A 22847-nucleotide genomic window follows, 5' to 3' on the forward strand; every position below is an offset into this window, starting at 1 on the left:
GTATGTTCCAACACGCGAAAGCGGAATTCTCTAGTGGTCATGCCCACATAGGCAAGGCCACAGGGATATTCAAGATGATATACAACTCCCTTGCTTTTGCAATTTAAAAACGAGAGTATCTTGTATGTATGTGTTTTGTTGGAATTCTCGAATGTAGATGTTTGATGCATGTGTCTGCATGCTGAGCACATGCCACATTTGTAGAAGCCCAGCTTGCGTTGTTGGGACAGGAAGGTGGGATGGGCCTGAGGGACGTAATGACTACGTGTCAGTTTATCCCCTAAGTTGGGGGATCGCCGACTTGTAAGGCTCGCACGATCGCCAAGTGTGTTCCTAAGTTCAGAATCTATCATAAGGGTCCCCCAATGTTTTTGAAGAATACCCCTAAGATCTGACCACTGGCGGTTGAAGGTGCTGATAAACTAATTTGCCTCCTGCCCTTGTATTTGGGTCTTACTTGTAATAGGCTCTCACGGGGTATTTTAAGGCGGCAGTTATAGCCTTTTTGAATCTGGGATTTGGTATACCCACGATTAAGAAACTTGGTTTTAAATTCTGTGGCTCTGATTTGAAATGTAGCATCAGAGGAACAGTTCATTTTAAGTCTCAGGAATTCACTGCGGGGAATCCCTGAGACTTGATGCTGAGGATGGAAACTGGACGCATGAAGGATGGAATTGGTCGCAGTACTTTTGCGATGGATGTCCGTCTCAATCATGCCTACTCTGTTAATGCTAATCTGAACATCCAGAAACACTACGGAAGTGGGGCTACAACAGTGAGTAAGCTTGAACTAGCATCCCTGTTTAAGACTGACTGTTCGTGGATGCTGTGGACCAATGCAAAGTGATCATCTTCCCTATACCAGGAAAATCCATGGAAACCGTTCATCTACAACAGGACCCGTGGCTATATGCAATGTGACCATCCCTTCTACATCTGGAGAATCTATGGGAATTGCTCTCTTACAACAGAACCTACCTTTTCATCCAGACGTGGAAAAGGATATCTCCAATTGGATTTTGGTCACAATTACAAAGTCTATGTACCTACGGATTTATTATAATACTCATATTATTACTTATGAATATATTATGAGTATTATTGTGATCTTTTACCTTTGTAACATTAAGAGGATTGCGTATGTGTTTTTACACTGAATATATAGCTATATGCTTTTTTTCTTTTTTAATATGTTTGTCTCCTTTTTTTAACATAGTTAAGTAGTTATTAATTTTAATGTGTTTGGCAGACTGCTGGGTGTTTTCTTTTCTTTATTTGGCCATTTTCAATCTTTATGGCTTCTGACACTGGGGGGCTGCGCGCATATCTCCCATTTACTAGGACCACTGCTTGCAGTTGTGCCGTATGGGGATGCGCGCGCATGCTGATCAGTGGGGGAGGTCGTCAGTAATGCCTCATCTCTCCGCGCATGCGCACTGCAGCGGGAGGGAGGGGAGTCCTTTGCAGAGTGTGGCCGTGATTTCCACAAGCGTCAGGTGAGTGCTGGGCTCCCTGGTGCTGTGGATTTTTTTGGCTGGGCAGGCGCTCTCCCTGTGTCCTGGTTCTGCTGCTCATGTGCGAGGAAGATGATGCTCATTGGCGCATTATTATTAGTGATGTCATTAGGTTTGGCGCCAAAACAGCAGTCAGCTGTATTTAAACGGTCTGTGTATTGTGTGTAATACTTCTTGATAAAGTGCATAACCTGCACGAAACGCGTAGAAGGGCTGCAACCCTCGATTTTTATGGCTTCCAATTAAAGTGATTATTTTTCTGCCAGACCTGCTTCTCTCTCTTGCTCTGAGCTACACACACATTGGATAGTATTGGGAGAAAAGATTAATCCAATGCAAAGTCATGGAAAAATGTGTTCACTCCCAATTAAGCGATTACTATACCAAGACAAATTTCCCTAGCCAATTCCAAACTGGCTTTCGACCCAAACACTCCACGGTAACTACCCCCCTAAAAGTTTGCAATGAGATCCAGCGTGGAATAAAACTCTAACAACTTACTGGTGCAATATTCCTAGATTTTGCAAAAGGCTTTTAATACTGTTGATCATGCTATCTTGCTAAACAAACTCCAGTGCTCTGAAATGGGGAAACGTGCTTTAAACTGGTTTAATTCCAAGCTATCAGGCAGATCCCAACATGTGACTCTCGGGCAGCAACTCCAACCCCATGGATATCACCTGCGGTGTCCCGTAAGGCTCTGGTTCTGGGGTACCTAATCTTCTCCGTGTTCATCAATGATCTTCCTACAGCTTGTAAAGGAGCTTCCCTACACATGTATGCGGATGACAATCCTATATGCACACAGCTATAGCCTCACTGACCTTGAACACATACTTAAATAAGAGTTTTTTGAGACTTTAAAACAGATTTTGTTTTATAAAATCCAGTTTTCAACACTGACAAGACTAACAATGGTACAGCTAAACCCCGTTATAACGCGCCTCGTTATACCGCGGTTTTCCCGTGGCTCCCGTTTTTAAAAAACACACTCACTGCACACACACTGCTCATTGCTCACACTGCCACACTGCACACACACTGCTCATTGCTCACACTGACACACTGCACACACACTGCTCATTGCTCACTCTGCACACACTGCACACACACTGCACACACTGCACACACACACTGCTCATTGCTCACACTGCACACACACTGCACACTGCACACACACTGCTCATTGCTCACACTGCACACACTGACACTGCACACACACTGCACACTGCACACACACTGCTCATTGGACACACTGCACACACACTGCTCATTGCTCACACTGCACACACACTGCTCATTGCTCACACTGCACACACACTGCACACACACACTGCTCATTGCTCACACTGACACACTGCACACACACTGCTCATTGGACACACTGCACACACACTGCACACTGCACACTGCACACACACTGCTCATTGCTCACACTGCACACACACTGCACACACACTCCTCATTGCTCACACTGCACACACTGACACATTGCACACACACTGCACACACACTGCACACAATTATTATATAGAAATAAACAGACAACTGCACTTTAACAGATGTATTTTGCCTGTACACTTACGCACACACACTCACAGACACTCACACACACTCACACACACTCACACACACTTACACACACTTACACACACTCACACACACTCACACACACTTAGACACTCACAGACACTCACGCACACCCACGCACACTCACACACACTTACAGACACACACACACTCACACACACACACACACTTACACTCACACACACTTACAGACACTCACACACACTCACACACACTTAGACACTCACACACACTCACACACACTTACACACACACTCAGACACTTACACACACTCACAGACACTTACACACACACACACACACACACTTTCTCTCCCATATATACATACACACACACACTCTCTCACTCTACACAGACGGGGGGTGGGGTCGGAGCAGAGGAAAGGCCGCGACCAGCACCACCACCCGCTCCCCCCCTCCTCCCGCGCAGGCAGCGGGAGCGCCAGGGACAGCGGTGGGGAGAAGAAACCCCCCGCTACCACCTCCATGCAGGCAGCGGGATCTGAGGTAAGCGGCGACCTGAGGGACATCCCCGCTCCCATCTCCTGCCCCGCGGGCTGTCACGCGGTGACAGGGGGAAGCGGGGACAGGAGGGACATCCCCGCTCCCATCTCCTGCCCCGCGGCGACAGGGGGAAGCGGGGACAGGAGGGACATCCCCGCTCCCATCTCCTGCCCCGCGGCCTGTCCCGCGGTGACAGGGGGAAGCGGGGACAGGAGGGACATCCCCGCTCCCATCTCCTGCCCCGCGGCCTGTCCCGCGGTGACAGGGGGAAGCGGGGACAGGAGGGACATCCCCGCTCCCATCTCCTGCCCCGCGGTGACAGGGGGAAGCGGGGAGCGGAGGGATATGCCCGCTCCCATCTCCTGTCCCGCGGGATGAATATGCGCTAAAGCGCGGCGGCCATTTTTTTCCGCGACCATTAGTAACGCGGTGGTCTCGGGGTGGACCCCGAGACCCGCGTTATAACGGGGTTTAGCTGTATTTGGGACCAAGTACATTTCTAAAGCTTTCAATGAATGAGCTTCAGATCAGAACCAACCTATCAGATACCATCCTAGCCCGTTACTAGTTTTAAATATTTGGGCAATATGGGTTGACTCCCATTTAATATTTGGTTTGCACATTGATACTCGGACATCAAAAACCTATGCCAAACTACGTGCACTTTATAGGAACAAATCCTCCCTAAGTCTGCTCTTCAGAAAGTGCATAACACAGCAGATGCTAGTGCCAATTATAGACTATGGGGACATAGTCTATGGAAAAGCACCTCACCGTAGCAAACTTGAAACCCTCTACAATTCAATATGTTGCTTTGTCCTCCAATGCAACAACACACACAAATGCGAAATGCTCAAAGAACTAGATTGGTCATCACTTCAGTCTAGGCGGAGAGTTCATCTTTCCTGTCTTGCATTCAAATACTTTTTGGGCAAGCTACCCCCGTATCTGAACACGCTCCTCACCCCACCACACGCAGCACTTATCTGAGATCTGACTCCAAAAGACTGTTCATGGTCCCACGGATCAACATGGTATCCAGCCGCTCCTCCTCTTACCGTGCACCCCACAACTGGAACAACATACCTGAGACCACCACCAGTGTAAGTTCTTTCAAAACTAAAGCTGTCTCACATTTTAATGTGGTCTGTAACGGTTACATACGCCTGTAACTTATTTTATCTTTAACTGTTCATATAATGTCTTAATATTTAATGTATAACCATTTTCACCTAATGTACACATGTATCTGTCATCATAACTCTGTGCCCAGGACATACTTGAAAACGAAAGGTTACACTCAATATATTACTTCCTGGTAAAATATGTATTTATTTATTTTTATAAATATGCATATAGGCGAATGACAAGTGGATGTACACAATTTGCATATGAATGCATACTTAAAATATATGTTTAAGCACCAATGCAGTTTAAAGCTCAATGAAAAACTAAAGCAGTCTGACATTTGTATCTAGTCTGTAACCATTATATACGCCTATAACATTATCTTTAACTACAATGTCTATTTATAATGTCTAACTCTGTTCACTTAATGTAACCATGTATTTATCATCATAACTCTGTCCAAGACATACTTGAAAACGAGAGGTAACTCACTGTATTACTTCTTGTAAAACATTTTATAAATAAACAGACAATGCAGCCAATTTTGATCAAATATTTTTTTTTTAATTAAAAATATGTTTCACTTCTTATGGAACAGAATTTAAAGTAAGCATTCAACCATGTTTCTTAAAAGTTACATACGTGTTTTAATCTTATAACTGTTGGAACACCCGGAAGAGGCCAAGGGCCACCATCAAGCAGGCAAGTGGGTTTTGAAATACATAATGGGAAATGTACTAATTTCACAAGATGGAAATTAAAAAAAAAAAAAAAAAAAGATTTGAATTTATTGGAAAATAGAAGATGCAACTTTTTCTTTTTTAACACACATTTTAGGTTTATTGTACATCTATAATCTGCAGGCAATGTACACCGCTATGATTAAAGAACAACCCAATACTGTCCCTCCACCAGTTCAATGGAATGAATCAGGTATAACAACCATAAAAGCAAACAAATATACAGCTAGTAAAAGCATTATTCTTCTCTTGGACGAAGTGATACTAACGTCATAAAATGTAACGCCTGACACGCCGCCAAATATTTGTGAACAAGTCATGAAAATTATGTTTTTCTTATATTATATCCCAAAATAAAGAGACATAGCCATGGTTTTAATAACTGCAGCTAATATGGCTACAATTAGTCTTTAAATGTGGTGCCGTTAATTTCTTATTGTAAATCTAAAGACTAAACAAGGTTTTGTTGAATGACACAAAATAGAACAATCCCTTCAAATACTAGCAGACAAACGGTTGCAAACAATAAGGTAAAATTTTGTTTGCACTAATCACTGACCGCATGATGTGCACATGCACAAATAATTGATACATTGAAATCAAGTACTTTCGTGCATTAGTATTTGGAGTCATAACTCTCCTTTTCAAGCATAATTTCTGCAAATCTTTGCTGAAGTTCTTTTTCTCTTTCTACTTGCCGCTGGACATCTTCTTTCAGGGACTGTATAAAAATAAATTAGACATTTATATATGCAAGAGTAAATGTAGTAGAGTTTGACTTTAATTTGCCAAGCAGTGTAAGAAGTTGATTGTGCAGACTGGCAGCAGTATTAAAATGTGTCCGAAAAGTACACAAATGTTTTTTGCAAAAAAACAATGATCCAGCCAATATTACAACCACTAAAATTTGCAGCAAAATGCAATTATTTGGCCATGTGTACTGTATTAAACACAAGTACATGGAAATAGCCAAACTCACGAAAAAGCAATTCACTTCATTCAAATATCAGAAAGAAAGAAATGGTAAAATCGGTTTAATAAAAGAAAAGCCTTAAAAAAAAAAAAAAAAACTTAATGTAATTAACATTTAGATTTGTCAACAGAGATAAATTTGTACCAGAGGATAAAAATCAAAATACATTCAACACCCCGTCATACAAGTTTGCTTGGAAATGGCTACTTGCTTGAAGAAAACGTTTAAATACGGAAACCTTCGATACATGAAACGTCTCTTTAATCACCAACCCAACATACTTTTCCCCTATCTATTGATATACAAGCAAAAAGCAAAATATAAAAAAGTGGGATATATGGGGGGGGGGGGGGGGGGGTTGAGGAGAATCTGTCACAGTCAACCAAGTATGATTAGCAGAGAATATTTGCCTGCCAGATTTCGAGCTGAGCTAAGTTTTTTGCTAGATTTAAATGTTTGGCAGAGCACAACGACGCTGGCTCATAAAAATACAGTGAGATTTCAACAAAGAGCTGCAGCTACCCAAGATTCATTTATACCGTCAAAACTGTTAACCATGTAAAAACCCCTCTATACATTTTGAGCAATTCTTTCAGACTTAACACATTGAATCCCTTGAGTGCTCAAGATGTTTTTCAGTTCTTCATCTTAAGAGTGTTCAAGACCATAATAGATAATGGACAACACACAAATTTATACCATACATACTTACACTCTAAAGCTTTTGATAACTTAACCAGTTTATTGTTGTAAAATATTGATGATACATATTATTAAAGGTTTATTATAATAACCGCTTCTAAGCTTTGTCTGGAATAGAAGCATTTGGAACCATGGCATACAAATCGTTAAAAAAACAAAATGCATTATTTTTATGGTATTAAAATGCTACTAAAAGCATATATTGAGCAATAACCGCTCCACAAACTGCAAGATTTTCTAATATTGTCTATTTCCACTGCAAAGTTCTGAGTTAAACATCATCAATAAATCACAAAGGAAACCTTAAGATAACAAGGTCATCTATGAAGTAAGGTGTGGGGCTGTAGGACCCTAGGTGGAAAGGGAGATGGTCTACTTTTAATTGCAATAGGGAACATTCAATGTTGGAGTATAATGTGTAAACTGTAATATTTGCAAACAGGTGGTCATGAATTTAGGCCTTTGATAGGGGTGCTTTTAATTAGGTATGAAATTAATTTTTCAATTCATATTTACCTCTATCCTTCTGGGAATAGCAGTATCTTCATGTGTCTTTAGCTCTTCGAAAGTGCGCAGTTCTAAGTTGGCTTGTTCATACTGATCCCATATTTCGTTCAGTTGTTTGATAAGCCCCATTGCTCGAGATTGGTAACCACCAAGCAAAATCTTCATTTTCTTTTCCATCTTCGCAGCCCTTTTAGCTTCTGCGGTCATATGACCTCTGTTTATCTGAGGGGAAAAAATTAATCTAAAAATGAATACATAGCCACATTATTTTAATCACGGCATTTTTAATATTTAGTATGGAAACTTATACCCCAATTGTAGCATTGAAATGAACAATCTGTATTCATTTTGCCTGTTACCTAAAATACATTTTTTTTTGTTGTGTGCTATGTACAGTATGCCCGATTTGCTTTCCAAAATCACACCCACAATGTCTTGTGCATTCATAAGGGATTAAGTTGCATTACTTTGTGGAGCAAGCAAAAATTGAGAGCTGCATCACCGACAACATTTTTCTACATTACAGTTGGATAGGCATCAAAGTGGTTGTGCCTGCACTGGATGTATGTACTGGTCATTTGGGAATTTCTGTGTTGGTCATTGGTGGGGGTATTTATTTAAACTTTGGCGTCTGGATTTTAAATGCAGGAAATGGGAAGGAGCGCACGATCTGACGGGAGCAAGGAGAGGACCCAATTCAAAAAAATATAAACTTTATGTCATAGACCTAAAATCCAATGCGTTTCGAACGCTGGTGCGTTCTTTATCAAGGATAACATACACTGTAAAAACATCCAAATATATACCCTTCTTACCTGCGACCCGTTCGCGCCAAAAGAACCGCACAATGACGTCATGACGGCCGTGCGTGCGTGCCAACCTGCGCATGCGCGAACCGCCAAGACGACAGAAGCTGTCAAAAGGGCGGAAGTGGTGGCCAAGGGTAGGGAAACAGAGAAACAACTAAGGGCAAAAAACACAAACAACAGTAACCCAAAAGGGACAATAATAAATAGCAATGATATAATCTTAAAGCTATCAATGATAATCAGCCCTTAAAGAAGGAAGAAGAAAAAAGGAAAAGAAGATAAGAAAATAAAGAGAGAGAGGAGAGGAGGAAGAGAGAAAATAGAAAAGAAAAAGGAAGAGTAAAGAACAAATAAAACATTGTACAATAACATTTGAACAAAAAAGGGAGAAATGAATAAAAACGATATTAATAACTTGATAAGATAATGATAATACCACATGGACTGAATATATAATAATCATAATAAAAATTATTATTAACAATTCATAAAAATATATATAATAAATATAATAACTAATAACCACAGGAAAAACAGACAAAAAAAAAACATGGAACCAAAGCTAATCATGAAAATACTGGATAAGGAAATCATGAAAATACTGGATAAGGAAACACTAGATCATAGGAAGTGACTCAAATGCCATTCAATATTGAAACCGAAGGGAGAGCGTGTTCTAAGAATAAAAATCCAATAAGCCTCCCTTCGGTTTAATAAATGATATGGTCACCCCCCCTTATCCTGTTGCGAACCAATTCAATGCCCAAAAATGAGATGTTACCAACGCCTCCCTGTCGAAAAGTGCTTGGACACTGGATGATTCATGTCATTTAATCTGATAAGTCTTAAATGCTCCAATATTCTGATTTTGAGGGCTCTGATCGTCCTGCCCACATACCTCTTTCCACATCCACATGTAATCAGGTAAACTACAAATTGACTCTTACAATTTATAAAGCCATTAATGTAATTCTTAACATGATTGTCCACCTGTACATGTGGATGTGGAGAACTGTCAAAAAAGACAGTAGATGGTGTCATATGTTTACATACACTACAAGAACCACATTTAAAAGAAATTTTGTTTCTGTTGGGAACTGTAATGTCACTTGGGGAAATATAAGAACCAACAGTTCTCGCCCTGCGATAAACAAATTTAGGACCAGACCCAATATACTTATTCAAGATTGGGTCCATAGACAAAAATTCCAATGTTTGGAGACAATTGATTGCATCTCTCTGCTTTGTTTATTGAACTGTGAAATAAAAAGTGGACAATCGTTGTCAAATTTGTTATGTCTTTTCTTATTACTGAACTTTTTATTTCTTTCAATAGTAGGATCCAAATTCAAGTTGGTTACATTATGTGTATCGCCTGAATGTATAAATCACGAGTCTGGATTTTAAAACTGGTTCTTAGATCACAGAGATAGAGCGCGATAGAGATAGAATGCGATAGATAGAGATAGAGAGAGCGCGCGAGAGAGAGACACACACCCATCAGCGTCTTCCCAAAATAAGCTTATTCCATGACTGCGGTGCCTGCAATACATTGTATGCCTTTGGGTAGCAAGTTTTCTTCTGATATTTTAATGGAGAATGTAACAAAAATACAAAATAAAGAACATTAAGAAAATGTATATTAAGCCAAATTAAACAAAGGGCAAAAGTTCAGTCACGGTACTTGGCTTCTTAAAAGCAAATGTGTATTCAGACTTGTAAAGACTGGAATAAATGCTTCTTTGTAGTTACAAAGCACTGCTTCTTATAAAACAAACTCACAAAACAAGTAGATTATACCAGCTACAAATTATTAAGTAAACCATCAATATAAGAGACTAATAAAAGTAATACTGGATTTTTGGAGCAGTAACTAGGCCACTTGGTAACACTGGGTCTCAAGCCATGGTTTCCGGCATGTGACCTTGGACAATCTCTTCATATTCCTCTGACTCGGGTATTATCGGCTGCCACACTATTCTAATAGTCATCCACAAGACATTTTAACATAATAAACAGTTTTATTTGCAGGCTGCAAATGCACGTTTCGGGAATCTCCCTCCCTCAAATGTAATATTTGTATATATTGCACCTGAGGAAGGGAGATTCCCGAAACGTGTTTACAACCTGCAAATAAAACAGTTTAATGTGTTAAAATAGATACCCAGCAAGCTCAAACTCCCCCACCCACCACAAAGTGAATATATATTTATGTCAACCAGAGAGCTACTGAGCGTGGCAATTGTATATGAGCTTGAGCTTGCTGGGTATCTGTGTTAACCTATGTCTCTTTGGAGGCTGTGGCACCTCCCCCCAGAGCTCACTCCTCCTCCTTCACCCTTTTAACTTGGAAGGTCATTTCACTTGCTGCAGGAACAAGACCCATTATGGTTTTTTCCCCTCTCACAGAGGTAAAAGGAAAGGTTTCACAGTGTAGTGTAGGACCTGCATTATTTTGGTTATACCTTGACGTTGGTATGCAGGCTTATGACGCCTTTGGCCAAAGGGTTAACTAAATAACCAATTATTATTATTGAAGTATTTTACTTTATATGTTTTGTCAATTGGATGCAGCATTGGGCACCCCCTGTCTCTTGTTATATACAATTGCCACGCTCAGTAGCTCTCTGGTTGACATAAATATATATTCACTTTGTGGTGGGTGGGGGAGTTTGAGCTTGCTGGGTATCTGTGTTAACCTATGTCTCTTTGGAGGCTGTGGCACCTCCCCCCAGAGCTCACTCCTCCTCCTTCACCCTTTTAACTTGGAAGGTCATTTCACTTGCTGCAGGAACAAGACCCATTATGGTTTTTTCCCCTCTCACAGAGGTAAAAGGAAAGGTTTCACAGTGTAGTGTAGGACCTGCATTATTTTGGTTATACCTTGACGTTGGTATGCAGGCTTATGACGCCTTTGGCCAAAGGGTTAACTAAATAACCAATTATTATTATTGAAGTATTTTACTTTATATGTTTTGTCAATTGGATGCAGCATTGGGCACCCCCTGTCTCTTGTTATATACAATTGCCACGCTCAGTAGCTCTCTGGTTGACATAAATATATATTCACTTTGTGGTGGGTGGGGGAGTTTGAGCTTGCTGGGTATCTGTGTTAACCTATGTCTCTTTGGAGGCTGTGGCACCTCCCCCCAGAGCTCACTCCTCCTCCTTCACCCTTTTAACTTGGAAGGTCATTTCACTTGCTGCAGGAACAAGACCCATTATGGTTTTTTCCCCTCTCACAGAGGTAAAAGGAAAGGTTTCACAGTGTAGTGTAGGACCTGCATTATTTTGGTTATACCTTGACGTTGGTATGCAGGCTTATGACGCCTTTGGCCAAAGGGTTAACTAAATAACCAATTATTATTATTGAAGTATTTTACTTTATATGTTTTGTCAATTGGATGCAGCATTGGGCACCCCCTGTCTCTTGTTATATACAATTGCCACGCTCAGTAGCTCTCTGGTTGACATAAATATATATTCACTTTGTGGTGGGTGGGGGAGTTTGAGCTTGCTGGGTATCTGTGTTAACCTATGTCTCTTTGGAGGCTGTGGCACCTCCCCCCAGAGCTCACTCCTCCTCCTTCACCCTTTTAACTTGGAAGGTCATTTCACTTGCTGCAGGAACAAGACCCATTATGGTTTTTTCCCCTCTCACAGAGGTAAAAGGAAAGGTTTCACAGTGTAGTGTAGGACCTGCATTATTTTGGTTATACCTTGACGTTGGTATGCAGGCTTATGACGCCTTTGGCCAAAGGGTTAACTAAATAACCAATTATTATTATTGAAGTATTTTACTTTATATGTTTTGTCAATTGGATGCAGCATTGGGCACCCCCTGTCTCTTGTTATATATAATGTGTTAAAATGTCTTGTGCAAGACTATTAGAATAGTGAGGTAACCGATGATATCCAGCTCACAGTATAATTACATGGCAGAAGTGGGATCCCAGCTACTCTTCAACTGCCTGAACCTTACGAAGAAAAACTAAACCCACTGTAATTATCTAAACGGAGTGCGATAAGATTTAAAACCTTTATCCTGACTGGCTCAGGTATCAGTTAACGGAGACAGGGACCAATCTTGCTTTCGCTGTTCTACAACTGCATTGTGCCACTTTCAATTAGTAGCTCCATATAAGACCAATAATAACCATTTCATGTATCGCTTTTCTCCCAATGGAACCCCAAGCGCCCAACAATTACAATCTAGCACGCACAGCCTACAGTGCTGAACACAGAATTTACTGTCCCTGCCTTGTTGGGTTTGCAATCTGTTTTTGAGGCTTAAGGCACAAGGAGATAAAGTGACTTCAGAAAAGTGAAAAGGAGAAAACAGGATTTGCCCATACTCATGCTTCAAAAGTCACGGTCATTGTTCTGAAGGAGTCTCTCAGTGAGTTACGACATTGACTCTGAAAACAAAGTACTGTTCTGAAAAAAAAACGGCTACCTCTCCTTTATCAACGTTTGTAGATGGAAACAAATGGTAGTTTTCTATATGCAGATTTAAAGCATTACCACTAGACCGCAGCAATGCACAGGTAAATAAGTGGATGTATCAAACACACAGACAACTTTACCAGTAATTAAGCACCACAGTGATGGTCATTGTTTACAACTAGTTATTAAAGTCTGTATAAGAGCAACAAGAGGCACTGTTTTCTAGAGGAAGTACTGTATGTCAAAGTGCCTCTAGCGCTACCCTGTTAGTGATGCTAAGGGCAACAGTGAAACCAATCAGCACAGACCAACAGATTATGCAAATCCTCAAATGCAGCATTTTCGGTTTAAAATCCTTTGGGTATATCCGTCCAGTGAAAAAGCTGGGGAAAAAAAACACATAGAAAGATCCCCTTTCCTCATGAAAAAGGCTCTCAATCCATTCAGAACTAAAGAACAGACCTACTTGGAAGTATTTTTATATCATAAAATGAAAGCTAGTGTATAAGTCTCCTGCACACAAATCCCCCAATTATGTTTATTCAAGATGTGAAATATGGATGATTGATGTAAGCGCCTGACATATGTGTGTGTGTGTGTGTGTGTGTGTGTATGCATGCTTGCCTGTGCATATACGTATGCGTGTGTATGTATGTATGTATGTATGTATGTATGTATGTATGTATGTATGCGTGTGAACTGGAGAACAAGAGATAGTTCTAATAACAATAAGAAGAAATCCAAGTCCAATTCTTTTAATATAAATAAAAATAAGAGCAAACATCAAGATACTAAATCTAGGACAGAACCTGTTGGCCCACTGGAATCTGCAGGCTTTGTGGAGAGACACGATTGGACACTGCCTACCAATACACCTACTAGGAGAAAAAGGGAATACGAGGAAGAGCTATCCAGGAGAAGAAAAACAACAAAAGATTGAGGAGCAAGTTAGTATCTAATGAAATCCTCAATCTTTCATCATATACACTCAGTGATAATCCGCGTTCCCTTTTAAATTAGAGGTTTAGGATTTGCACCAAACTCCAGACCTACATCGTTTTAACTATTTGTTGATCTCAACCGATTCGTCAGAAACATCACTCAAAAGGTTTTTTGCCCTAAAGGAAGGGAAAAACATAAATCAATTGTTCAATACTCAAGAACGTGCATGTATTGAACATATTGAGTCGGTTATGGATGAATCTGTCTCTACTGAGAACATCACTGGATGTGATTTCTCTGTATATTCAGGTTCATCAGTCAACGAAACGAGTAATATATCTCTACCAAATGTTTTACACTGACTATTTGCACCAAAATCTTTATTTTACCCTTATTTATCAAAGGGGAATTATATTGAATCTTTTTACTCACTGGTGCTTAAAGACTTTGCAAAGATGTGTTTAGTACCTTTTAATGCCCATTGGGTCATAGTTCAAGAGCCACTAATACGAACACACGCAGGCAACACAGTAGCGCTGAGTGATTTGCAGCAGTAGCAGGAAGAGGTTTGTGCCTTCAAGACCCACCCCCGGAAACAGAGATTCGATCCGGAAGAGAAAGGCGGCGTCTAAGGGGTTTTCACATCAGCCCAACCCTGCTGGAGGAAAAACCGACACCTAACGAGTGACTGCAATCCATTGCGCATAAACTCCCAATTTCTTGTGAGTAGGTTTCCGGTTTTAACCAGCCGGACCAGTCGCCTGCCATTGTTCTAATTTTGTCATTTTAATTATTGTTGTATTAAATTAGCTCTTTTTTTTTTTTAGCCTTGCTTGTATTTGTCTTTTGTTTTCAATTTGTTGTTTGTCTTGTATGAGTGTTGTCTGTCCATTTTAGTAGCAGTTTTACACTATGATCTGTTTTTCTTTCTCCATTTACATTCCACATATCGTATGACACCTGGCTGTGGATTCATCTGCATTCCTGGAAGTACAAGTATTGAAGCTGGTCTTTGTACTTCAATCCAATTTGGACTTTATACAGACTGTTTTTGGACATTATAGGCACCGGTCTGTATTGTTTTTCTTTTAATGCTCATGCTAACCTTACTGTTGGCTAAAGAGAGGCCCTTAAAGAACTTCAGGAACTCGATACAATTGTCATACGTCAGGCTGATAAAGGGAGTGTTATCAGATTACAAGACAGGGACACATACATTAGAGAGGCTCCTATCAGATCAGGAATTTTATATACAATTACGAGCAGACCCTCTAGATGAATTCCAGAGTTGGTTCCTCTCTCTTTTGAATAAAGCTAGACCTGAGGGTGTTATAAGAGCAGAAGAGCTGAAGTATCTGTATAATTCCCACCCACGTGTTCCAGTCTTTTATCACCTCCCTAAGGTGCACAAGGATCCTGTCAATCCACCTGGTTAGACCTATCATATCCGGGATGAAGTCCATGACATCGGGGATGTCCAGGTATGTAGATTATCTGCAGCCCTATGTGGTGGAATTACCATCCTACCTCAGGCACTACCTGCATGTCATGGACTCCATCTCGGATATCAAGTGGAAATCGACCTACCTTTGGGCTAAACTCGATGTACAGGCTTTTTATACTAATATTGAGCATACAAAAGGTCTGGCTGCTTTTGAGTATTTCCTGAATGCAGATAAACTTCCTAAAATACAACAAGAATTTTTGCTAGCGGGCGTCCAGTTCATCTTGTCCCACAATTATTTTTTGTTTAATGAAGTATTTTATCTTCAGATCTGTGGAACAGCCATGGGGCCAGGTTCACCCCCAGCTATGCGAACTTATTTATGGGTTTTTGGGAACTCAAGAACATCTGGGCCAATATTGAGCTGGGGGCGGGCCTGGTATACTATGGCCGTTTCATCGACGACATTATTATTATTTGGGACGGAACAAGAAAGGAGCTGGAGAACATTTTTGCAGGTTTTGTACCTAATGAACAAGGCTTGAAGTTCACACATAACATTCATAATGAAGAGATCTCTTTCTGGACCATTCCCAAATCATTGATGGAGATATGAATATTCAAACCAAGGTACATTTTAAGTAAGTCTCAGCAAATAGTTATCTGCATGCGAAGAGTTGCCATCACCAGAAGTGGCTCAATAATATTCCGTTAGCCAGTTTAGTCGCCACAGAAGAAATTGCTCTGTTGAACAAGACTTTGAACGCCAAGCTAAAAATTTAGAAAGATGGATTTTTGGCGAAAGGTTATAAGCAATGTATCATTGAGGAGTCTTTTTCTAAAGCTAAGTTACAAGAGAGAGGGGTTCTTATGAGTGAGTCACGCAAAAGATATCTTGTAAAGAGAGAAAACGCTAGCTAGGTCTGGAGCAGATGCAAATCAGGTCAAATCTGGACGTCTAAATTTGTAACTAAATTCAAAACACCTGTAAAAAAAGTAATTAAGATTCTAAACACACATTGGAAAATTCTCCAATGTGATCCACATCTAAGAGAACTCTTGCCCAATAGAGCACCTGTAGTTTTCAAAAAGGCGACTAATGTCAAACATTTTATAGCGCTGAGTAAATTGAAAACTAAACTGAGAAATAAAACTACAAATGCTAATGGGAGCTTCAGGTGCATGAGGTGAAGATGTATAATGTGCAGACAGATGTGTTTGGAACATACATTTTCATCACATTCTAATGGGAGCAACTATGGGGTTAAAGGGCATATTGAATGCCAAACTCCGTATGTTGTATATATGTTTAGTTGTCCCTGTGGGATGCAATACATTGGGAGAACCAGTCGTTCTCTCAATGTAAGGTATCTAGAACACAGGAGAAATGTGGCAAGGGGTATAACTGCACACAGCGTATCAAGACATTTCACTCTATCATAATAAAGATCCAGGACTCCTGACAGTCATGGGAATTGAGCGCGTCCCCTCTCTATATTGGGTGGAGACAGGTTCAAAATCCTGTGCAAAAGGGAGTCCTATTGGATTTATATGATAGGTACCCTGGCCCCTCTGGTATAGATTCATTCATGCCACTGGTCTCATCCTGTGAGTTTCAAAGCTCTGCAACCTCATTATTTCCTTTTTTTACCTTCCTTTATTTCCTATCCCTTTTTCAGCCCCCCTCTTCCCCCCCCATAATCTCCCTTTCCCTCATCTCCCCCCCCCCCCCCTCAATCCTCATTCCTTCATCTCTCTTTCCCTTTCCCTCCTTCGGTGTATATCTCAGAGGGTTTCATTTAAGATCTGGTCCCACAAGTTAAACTTATTTTAGTCCACACCTTCCAGTCCTGTCTTACTCATGTCATATGTGGTGGCATTTTTTAATAATCATATTGCCAATATGTATGGTTATGCATGTCTAACACTGATATATTGATATAACGCAGATGAGTATCATCTCATATGAAACAGACTAACTCTACATTCTTTAAATCCTAGCTACACTTGTGTGCTTTATTTAAAATCATCACTGGCGAGAATAAATTTCGCACAGAATTACACTATGTGGCACGCGCCTCTCTTCTCTTTCTGTTAGATTCATTCTGGATGTGGTTCATCCTTTGAGAGGCTGCAGAGAAGTCACGGCATTGGATTTATATGAGATTGAATGGTTTTTGTCTTGGACATTTCATATAATATCTGCGATTAGATTCTCATGTTTTTGTTTTTTTAAACTGTTACTAATTGTCATTAATATTAATCTTATTCTAAGCACCATCACATCTTTAATTTTATGACAAACAGAAGAGGGTTTTAAAGGTCAATTTAACTGGAAATCATGAACAGTTTGGAAATATGAAATGTCTCAAGATCATAAACAGGTTGTCAGTTAATGATTTATTTAGCTCTTCCCAATAGACTATTCCTAAGGAAAAAAACTCAAAATACAATGAATGAGAGAGCTGCACCTTCAGTATTGTCTGAGCCTTCGGTCTGTGTTATCTATCCAGATTAAGTCTCTTCTTTAATGATTAAATAAAAACATTTTTATACAAATTAAAGAGAGTATTTTTATTTAGACTGTACAGCTACAATCTTTCCACAAAATTATATTTTATTAGAACTTAGTGCCAAACAATTTAATTACACAAAAAAAAAAAAAGTTGTTTTCCAAATGCTTTGATATGTCATGATACAAAATGGTTGGCATCATCTTCAGGGATAGCTGCTCGTTGGACTCTAATCAGTCAAAATTATATGGGATTGATATGTCAGGTGAATGAATACTGGTGACAGGATCATAGCTAAAAACAACAATATTGTTGTTTTCATATTCAAATTAAACTTCAGTGGTTAGCATTTTCCCAGGCACTAACTCACAATCAGCAAAAGTGCCATTGAACAAGGGTTTTTAGGGCCCTCCCCACCCATCGTCATCTGTTTCACAGTGACTCAAGATACTCACTTCTGGCTGCGGTTCACACTACAGGGAGGGAGCAGCATATGGCAGCTCCGTGTGAGAGAAGGCATTTAGCATGAAAAGTCCCAATTGCACCTCACTAAGCTCTGAATCTCTTCCTCTCAGGACTCAACTGCTTCAACTCACTGGAACTCTTAACACACCCCTTCCTCACCCTCCGTGCCTCTGGGATTCCTAACCTTCCCTCCCAGGACTCAACCCCAACCTTCCCTCTACCCTGGGATCCTTAACCCACCCCCCATGTTACCCTCCCTACTGGGACCCTTAACCTCCCTTTCTTTCCCCTACTCTCTATTCCTTCCCCCCTTTAAACTTAACCCCCTTCAACATGGGACACTTACCCCCCCTTAAACTCAACTGCCCCCCTCCCCAAATTCCTCACCTCTGTCCAACGCCTCCACGCCTCTTACCTCTTAACCCCTTTCACTACAAGAGACAGCAGGACATTAGAGAAATTCCATATCTACAATTTACCTTGTTTCACCTTCAATACTTCCATCAACCTCACTCATCCACCGCCTCATCACATCACTCATCCCTAGATACTCACACCATTTAAAAACACCTTTCATTAATACACACATTTCCAGTTGTAAATGTATACAACAAAAGACAGGGGTGCCCAATGCTACATCCAATTGACAAAACATACAAACACGTAGGAAGAAAAAAGAGAGCACAATAGTGAAGCAAGTTCACAACACAGTGCTAAGGTTGTAACTGGTGAGATATGCACTTACATTTCAGTGCCTGTCTCAGGCATGCAGTGGTATCTTTGTGCCCTCACCACCATGAAGCCACAATTTCCCAGAGAACTTCTTTTAAAATTCCGTTTTATAAAATATTATATGATCTTCAGTGGGGTTGTTTGGGCCCACTTTGTTCCGTTTGCACCCTGTACGTCATGATTTTTTATTCATTATTTAGAGTGCTGTCTATAATTGTTTATACACAGCTTTTTATGAACTTTTTTTTTTTTTTTTTAAAGATTTACAAGGAAAATATTCGGACTTATTTTAACAAATATTTATCGTGATATCATTATCGCAATAAATTAGAAATTGAAAATTATTGTGGGAGTTTTTTTTGTTATCGCTTAACTCTAGAGTGAACCCTAGGCTGTGGTCAGTCAGTTGGGATAGTGAATAGGTTAGTCCTTGGAAGGAGGGAAGGAAGCAGATTTGCCAGGTTCAAGGATTCAAAGTTCAGTCATTATAGCTTGCAAGAGGCGCCAAGCTTGCATCCCCAGACAAGACTACAGAAAACGGGGTCTTGTTTTGTAAATGACAGTTTGTTGAATCAGTCAATTGGGTGTTCTGGATGACAAACTATCCAGTCAGTGTGTGAGCTATGGAGTTCAAGTCAGAGTTTGAGGTATGTCCAGACTCCAGTCCGCCACCTCAGGTTTGTGAATCAGCCAATCGACAAGCCAAGGGCTTTAAACAACCAGACAACTAGGGAACTCAGGGCAAATCCGGTTAAGCAAAGGGGTTTAAAACAATCAGGGTAAACAAAGCATTAAACACTCATCCAGCCACATTGGTTGAAAAAGGAAGTGGGAGCCTGGCTTAATTTAGAATCCTATCAACCGACAATAATAGCGCCAACATTTTGGAACAGAGGGCTGGCAGGAAACTGGGCAGCTAAATCATATATCTACAAAGCAGCAAAATAAAGGCAACAGAAAGTGGATGTGGCCAGGCTGGCAACAGAGGGTCGCAGCAGAGTTCCTGCAGTTTTTGCTCACTATTTTTTCAGGCATTTTGATTGGTGATGTAATTATTTTTGTATATATTTTAATCTGAATTTCAGCAAGTATTCAGTGTGATGTTCTTTGGTACCATTTACGTAATTGAATGACGAATCTAAAGCCAAGGCGAAACAGAGCTGCCCATACAACGCAAAGGAAGTCTGGGCTGGCGACAAGAGTTGCAGCAGGCTGGCCTGGAACCTTTGTTGGGAAGCCTTACCGGCTCCCACGGTCACACAGTATCTTAAAAAAAGCCCCAAGTCTTCTAATACATTTTTAAAAATTGCACAGACTGCTGGACAGTAGCCTAAAGTGAAATTTTAAAGGAAGAGGTTGAGAAACACTGATCTGGTCCTCTCCTAAACCAAAGTTATTGGTAGAAAGACTACATCAACGTACATAGTTACAGTTGCATAGTAGTTACATAGTAGATGAGGTTGAAAAAAAAAACAAAGACACGCGTCCATCAAGTTCAACCTATGCTAAATTTAGTCAACAGATACTTTCTCCTATATCTATACTTACTTATTGGTCCAGAGGAAGGCAAACAAAAACACCAGTCATGTCATCCAATGATATCTCATAAGGGGAAAACTAAATTCCTTCCTGACTCCAAGAATTGGCAAATCGGATTGTTCACTGGATTACCATCCTTTCCATGTTTACTTATTTAGTATATCCCTGTATACCTTTCCTTTCTAAAAAACGATGTCCAACCTTCTTTTGAACAAATCTATTGTATCTGCCATCAGTCTCCATGGGTAATGAATTCCACATTTTAACTGCCTTTACTGTAAAGAAACCTTTCCTTTGTTGCTGGTGAAATCTCCTTTCCTCCAAAGGGATGACTCTAAATTTTTTGTACTATCCTTGGGATAAATAGTTCTTTAGAAAGCTCCTTGTACTGTCCCCGAATATATTTACAGGCAGTCCTCGGTTATCCGACACAAGGCGTTACTCAAAATGGCGTTGTAAAGCGAAACGTTGTAAAGCGAAACACGTTTTCCCATAGGAACACTGTTTAAATGAAAGGTTCCGTTCCTGAAGGCATTTTTAACACTAAAATACACCAAATATTTTATCCAGGCAATAAGATATGCAGCACACACATAAATTATAAAGTGTATATACTGTATTATATATATAATATAACAAAATAAATAATATATTAGATAGTATAATATATTATATAGTATAATATTATATATACGCTCTTACGACGCTTTGCAACAATGTTTATGTGAATGTGTATATATATATATATATACACACTTACACAACGTTGCAAAGCGTAGTAAGAGCGTTGGATAAGCCATTTTGGCGTTGTAAAAATGAATATAGATATGCATTGCATAGCGTTGGATAAGCCATTCGTTGTAAAGCGAAGCGTTGTAAAACGAGGACTGCCTGTATATATAGTTATCATATCCCCTCTTAGATTTATTAACATTAGAAAAGAAGCATCTAATTCAGCAGGCCTCTCCTTATAAGTTAGATTGTCCATCCCCTTTATTAATTTGGTGGCTCTTCTCTGCACTCTCTCTGATTCCATAATGTCTTTTCTAAGGAGTGGTGCCCAAAATTGTACTCCATATTCAAGGTGTGGTCATACCAATGCATTATAAAGGGGCATAACTATGTTTACTTCCCTTCCATTCCGTTTAATGCAAGATAAGATCTTGTTTGCCTTTGCAGCTACTACATGACTGGGCACTATTGCTAAGCCTGCTGTCTACAAGAACTCCTAAATCCTTCTCCATCAAGGATTCCCCCAATTTATCCCCATTGAATTTGTAAATCGTCTGTTTATTCTTGCTTCCCAAATGCATAACCTTACATTTATCTGTATTAAACCTCATCTGCCATTTACCTGCCCAAGTTTCCAGTCTCCCCAAGTCCTTCTAGAGAGAAATTACATCCTGCTCTGATTCTACTACCTTATACAATTTAGTATCATCAGCAAAGATGGAGACATTGCTCTCAATGTAAACCTCCAGGTAATTAATAAACAAGTTAAAAAGCAGGGGTCCCTGTAAGTTCCCTTTATCCATAAAAAAAACACTGTAAGCACTTGAACACTGTAATAATTTTATTTATCAATCTATAGTAAAGTATGCCTGTTAACGATTTAAGTAGCCCCCATTAGATATTTTGTATTATGTAATAATTTCACTCAAACGGCTAGTGCTCAATAGTACCCCACAGAAGTAATTCATGCAATTATTTTTATATTTAGTAATACTTTGTTCTGATAGCCATGTTTAATGAAGCCTTACCAAAAAATAAATAAAAAATTTTTAAGAGAAATTCCACAGAACGTTACAAAAACACAGCCATGGCATTTTTTTGTAATTGAAAAATGTGGGCTCACGGTCTTGCTCCTAGATCAGAGGAAAGAAGAAAACACACCACTCTCCAGAATTACTGGTAATCATCTATGACATGATTGTGGGCACAGAGCAATTTACTGTGCAAATATGTAAACTTGCCAGCTCTAAATCTGCATGCAGCCAAATTACTAATCATTCTCAGTGCCAGCTTCTTCAATGTTTTGTGCTAGCAGAAATATGTGGCCATTTGCTGTCAATCAATACCATTCAGTTTTAGAAAGACCTGAAATGAACGGAGGAGGGCAGGAAGAATAAAACAGATGCTTGCCCAAAGAACGATGATGAAAACCAGAGAACGAGGTATTTTGCCAACTGATCTACAAGAACGATACAATGGTATCCATTGGTAATTGATCATTCCAGCCGGTGTTTTCAATGCTTCACATTATAGAATTGTATAAACGCAATGAACTCCATTACCT

At 39.9% G+C, this 22847-nt stretch overlaps 1 protein-coding gene across 1 annotated transcript in view; it reads right to left on the reverse strand.

The window, feature by feature from the left end:
• Positions 1–5281: 5281 nt before the first annotated feature.
• The window catches only part of CDC5L (cell division cycle 5 like), a 42944-nt gene continuing 25378 nt past the window's right edge, over positions 5282–22847 (reverse strand). The window contains exons 15-16 of the mRNA XM_075598558.1: positions 7671–7883; positions 5282–6200 (exon numbers count right to left, since the gene is read on the reverse strand). Coding sequence (XP_075454673.1) covers positions 6096–6200; positions 7671–7883 — 318 coding nt within the window. The 3' untranslated portion in view covers positions 5282–6095. The remainder of the gene's footprint in view (positions 6201–7670; positions 7884–22847) is intronic.

Source organism: Ascaphus truei, chromosome 4, assembly GCF_040206685.1.
Source record: "Ascaphus truei isolate aAscTru1 chromosome 4, aAscTru1.hap1, whole genome shotgun sequence".
Taxonomy (NCBI): Eukaryota; Metazoa; Chordata; class Amphibia; order Anura; family Ascaphidae; genus Ascaphus; species Ascaphus truei.